The sequence below is a fragment of the Coffea arabica genome, chromosome 11c, assembly GCF_036785885.1.
Source record: "Coffea arabica cultivar ET-39 chromosome 11c, Coffea Arabica ET-39 HiFi, whole genome shotgun sequence".
Lineage (NCBI taxonomy): Eukaryota > Viridiplantae > Streptophyta > Magnoliopsida > Gentianales > Rubiaceae > Coffea > Coffea arabica.
Window position 1 is genome coordinate 989,953 of NC_092330.1, and position 4,813 is coordinate 994,765.

Consider the following 4,813-nt stretch of genomic DNA (forward strand, 5'->3'; position numbering starts at 1 on the left):
GTACTCCGAGAGAGACGCCCCTCATCGGAGTCTTCATCTGAAGGTGCCTCAGGGGACTTCGTCGGCCTCCTCTTGGAAGATTCGGCCTTTTCTTTCCCCTGTCTTTTGAGATACCTTCCTAGCTCCTCAAAAATGGTAGGGTTGTGTGATACGAACTCGGCCATCTTGGCGATGGCCTCCTCGTTGTCAGGCTGGGTCCTCGGGGACCCTTGCTCTTCAGAGATGCGATCTTGCTGGGCTCCCGAGGTCTGCCCAGCCCCAGTTGAGGGAACTCGACCACTTCTGGAGCGCGTGGATCTCATTTTAGTAACAGTAGTCTCGTTCCCACAGACGGCGCCAATTGAGGAGGTGATTTTTGGTTGGTACCTAGACCGACCTGGATCAGTCCTCTCTGAGATGAAGTGAGGTGAACTCCTGTGTCCGAAGTGAGTGGCGGGGCTTCTCCCCTGGTATCACTCCGACGATCAAGTTAGTATGAGAACGAGAATAATGAGAATGAGTTAATGAACAGTGTGCCCACTTGTTGGGAGTGTGTCTGGGGTATTTATAGAAGAGAGGTGGTCAAGACGGAAGGCTCATGCTAGCGGGACCCACTCTCTGGCATTACGGCTCTGTCTCCTGTCAGGAGGTCTGACTCTGACACTGTAGCCGCCTGGGAGTGATGACGGAGGATATGGTGCAGGTGCCATTAAGTGCCTCCAGTGCTTTTCAGATAAAGTGCTGGTCCTGGATGATGTCAGGTGGGTTGACATCATCAGCGTGCAGCTGAGGCGGGGGTGCCGAGGTCGGCTACACAGTATGCTATGGGAACGGCCGAGCCCGAGCTCAGGGATGATGTCCGGGACACGGATGAACTCCGATGAGCGACGAGGTGAGTCCACCTCGGCCACTCGGGATGGCCGAGGTGAGCATCCTCATCAAGCATCTCTAATAACACGGTAGTGGAAATGTAAGAGCAGAAGGGGTTTCATGAACATCCTCCCAATGAGGAATGTTATATGAATGGATCCCGATCACGAATTAAAGATTCGTGAAAAAAGAGAGAAATTCTAAAAAACTGGGCAATTCCAATAAAGTCTGATAAAAGTTGATAAGAGAATGAGATATTACTTAGGCCCTATTTGGCAAATAACTCCCAATAAATATCTGGGTGAAACTTAGGCCTCATTTGGCGAATGAGTTTTTTGGGTGTTTGTCTAAAATTTTACTGTAACTTACTGTAAAAATTATAGGAAAAATTTTTAAATTAAAAACTTTTTTCTTTTCTTTTTTTTCTTTTTCTTTCTTTCTTCTTTTCTTTCCTTTCTTCTTCATCTCCCTTCCCCCTCCCTTGTCACCTCCTCCTTCTAGTTGGAACAAGAATTTTTTTTGCTCTTTTCTCTTTCCCCCTCTTCTCCCTCCCCTCCCCTCTCCCCCCTTTTCCGATCGGGCAAAGGGGTAAGGGAAGGGTGGTGGGGGAGGGAGAAGGGGGGAGAGAGGTGGCGGGGAAGAGGGGAGGAGAGGGAGAGGAAGAAGAGAGAGAGAGAGAGAAAAAAAAAAGGCGTGGCCTTCGGCGTTGGCCGAGGTGGTGGTGGGTTGAGGTGGAAGGAGAGAGGAGGAAGAAATTTTTTTTGTGTGTTTTGGATATTTTGAAGTATGTAGTTTAAAAATTTTGTGGAGTTTTTTAAAATTATTGTAGTTAAAGTTGTTAAAAAATTGGTAGGAAACAAACTTAGCCAAAAATTCATTTGCCAAACAGGCCATTAGTTCTAGGAATGCTTTGAAAATCCTTGTTAGAGGGATAGTGAAATTCTTGTTATCCATTAATATCTAAGGTCATGTTATTCAATAATGGTAATTGTGAAAATTTTTTTTCTTTTTGGATTGATTTTTATTCATAAATTCAAGCTGTTATTCAAATTATAGTAATTTATTGTTGAATTTGGATTATTTATGTTGAATTTGGCTAGGTATAAAGTTAATTGAAGATGCATAAAAGTTTCATAAATAAGGCAGCCTGTTTGGACTTTGTTTTCGATGAGGTGTCGATTATGTTTGTGAACTTTAATGACACAAAGGGCAAGCTACTCCTACTCCTGCTACTTATTTTGCATTTGGGGACGAGTCCGGCATCCCGCGCTGGAGTTGATACCGGTGTAGTAAAATAGTAATCCAATATGCAATTAACGAATTTCTTATGTTTAGTTAAGAAGAAAGCGGAAGAAAACAAGAATATGAGAACAGATGGAAATTAATGTAAAAGAAAAGCAAAAAAAAAAAAGGCAAATTACACTGTATTTCCTATAATTTAGTATTTTTGTACATAACCCGCCTATAGTTTTAAAAGTTATATATAATCCCCTCATAATTTGGATTAAAGTGTCAAAATAACGGAAATAATCATTCGTAAAGGAACCTATAAAATGTCGAAATTACCCTTATTTAAAAACTCAAATTGTTGAAGTGATCAACATATATAAATATAATATGCATGACACTCTAACCTTGTATGATTTTATATTTTATGATATAACCTCCTTATGATTTAATGTTTTACTATATATGCATAATTTGCTTGTAGTCAATAAATAATTTTCAACTTTATATAGGGGCATTTTTGACATTTTAATTGACTCCATTATGGATTACAAATTTTGTTACTTTGATAATTTAATTCAAATCATGAGAAAATTATATATAATTTTTAAAATTATAGGAAGATTATGTACAAAAAAAAATACTAAACTATAGGGAGGTAAAATGTAATTTACCTGTATGCAGCGTCCCGCCCCTTTCCTGTCACTGGATTGGGAGGACTGTAGTATGAAAGACTGCAAGCAACTGTAATACGCATCTCCTTAATACTACTGCTCCATCATTATTAGCTAGTGTTATTATTGACTTGGTAGTAGTATTCCTGTCACTTGGCTGCATTAAATAAGCTTATTAATCAACAACCCTGACAGATTCTTAGACTGTTTATTCCAACAATTTGCCGAATAATGATATTAATTAATACTTACTCCATGAAGTATGTAACTTAATCCTCTCAGATTTTCTGTAATCACAGCAGTGTTATTAACATGTTTTCATCGAGTGATAAAATTTATTATGTATTCTGTGGTTATTGTTGCAGTATCTATCTACATATTTGGTCTTTAACATTTAATATTTACGTCCATTATATTCTGTAGTTATATTGTTGTAATGATTTCCACGAAGACTTCCAAGTCATCGTGCCTGTTTCAAGCCACCGTGAGCCATCGTTCCGAACAATGGAGGTTCTTGCGTGAATATGTTTGTATGGGAGAACGAATATGTATCTAATGATACACAGAACAACTGAAAGAAAAATGCTTATAAACAAAACCGTAATCTTCGCACTATATAACATAGGTTTTGCTGAAGAACAGACAGAAATTCAAGGTCAACCGCGCACGATTGAGCTTCATGCGACAATCTTATTTTACTTGGGCATGGATAACCAACCCATTGTTTATTTATTTATCATTTTCGCCTCCTTCAGTAGATAGCGACCGAGAGGAACTGATCAGACAGCACGAGCATAGGACCGTAGCAGGGACTTGAAAGTTACCCCGTGACCAAAGTAGGGGTAAACCGTGATGCCTCCATAAACAGGAGAGTTCTGCAGATAGGGAAGAACATCATAAACTAGCTCATTAGGTGGGATGTAACCGCCCTCAGATGCGATAGAAGAGCTTATTGGTATTCCCAGGTACAATTTATGAACGCCTGGATAATCAGACCAACTGTCCCAGCTCCGGAAGAGGAGACTGGTATCGTTTGGAGGCAGAAACTCACAAGATGGGTTGTCGAAAAATTCCACCCGCACCTGATCAACGACTCCAGTTCTGATAGTTGGGTCAAGAAAAAGGTTAGGAATAGGACATTCCCCCGCTACAGCTAAGGTTACATTTGGGTATCCCTTAAGTGCCAGAGCAAGAACATCCAAGTAATTCGGGTTTCCGCTGTGGATGTGAAGCTCTACGCCATCTAAAACAGCTGTGCCGAATGGACGGTCGCTTGATTCACCGCCTAAGTAAGTGTTCCAGACATAGGCTGCCACTTCTTGCGCATCTTCGACGGAAGAAAGATTCGATGGTCCTGCGAGAGAAATAAACACTTTGGTCTGATTATTCTGGCAAGATTCTATGTCTGCTGCGCTCGGCCAAGGATGAATTACGTTCAATTCAGGCATGTGGCCGCTACCAAAATCTTTCAGAAAGGCAATATTCACGTCGGTAGCGAATTCTCGCCTGCAGAACTCAGCCAAACTTGATGGTTCTGAATGGCCTCGGCCCCAGTATTGGACAATTCCGGCAGCTTCGGAGGACCCAATCAGAGAAGCAATCAACAACAGGAATGTTATTGCTGAGAACAGTGGTTGCAAAGAGGCAGCCATTTTTTTTTCTTTCTTTTCAGTGATTTTTGGAGCTTTGCTTTGGTGAGTTCACTTGCACAAATGACTGACCATTTTATAGTTGAGTTTATCTCAAGTGGATGTTCAGCATCTAGAATATCCAAACATCCGTACACGAAAACGTGAATGGCATGACTTCTCATTTCTGCGCTCAAAAACGTGAATGGTATTATTTAATTATGTTTAAGTTGTCAAGATTTTCCCACTCAATCCTTCATTCAACAGCTGTGATGGTGCTGTGACGCGCGGTCTTAAGCAAGAAATTTTTTTTTTCCTCGACCTCAATGTGAATGTGACTCACATATATAAATAATCTCATAGCAAAATATGTTCTTACTGATCACAGAAGTGAAGCTTGTGCACAGGAATGTATAGAATCCAGTTGCATGCAAC

At 40.8% G+C, this 4,813-nt stretch overlaps 1 protein-coding gene across 1 annotated transcript; it reads right to left on the reverse strand.

The window, feature by feature from the left end:
- Nucleotides 1-3,322: 3,322 nt before the first annotated feature.
- LOC113717379 (acidic endochitinase-like) lies at nt 3,323-4,456 on the reverse strand. Its single transcript, XM_027242199.2, has one exon. It carries the CDS (start codon nt 4,400-4,402, stop codon nt 3,530-3,532), a length of 873 nt encoding a protein of 290 aa, XP_027098000.1. The 5' UTR covers nt 4,403-4,456; the 3' UTR covers nt 3,323-3,529.
- Between the last annotated feature and the right edge of the window lie 357 nt (nt 4,457-4,813).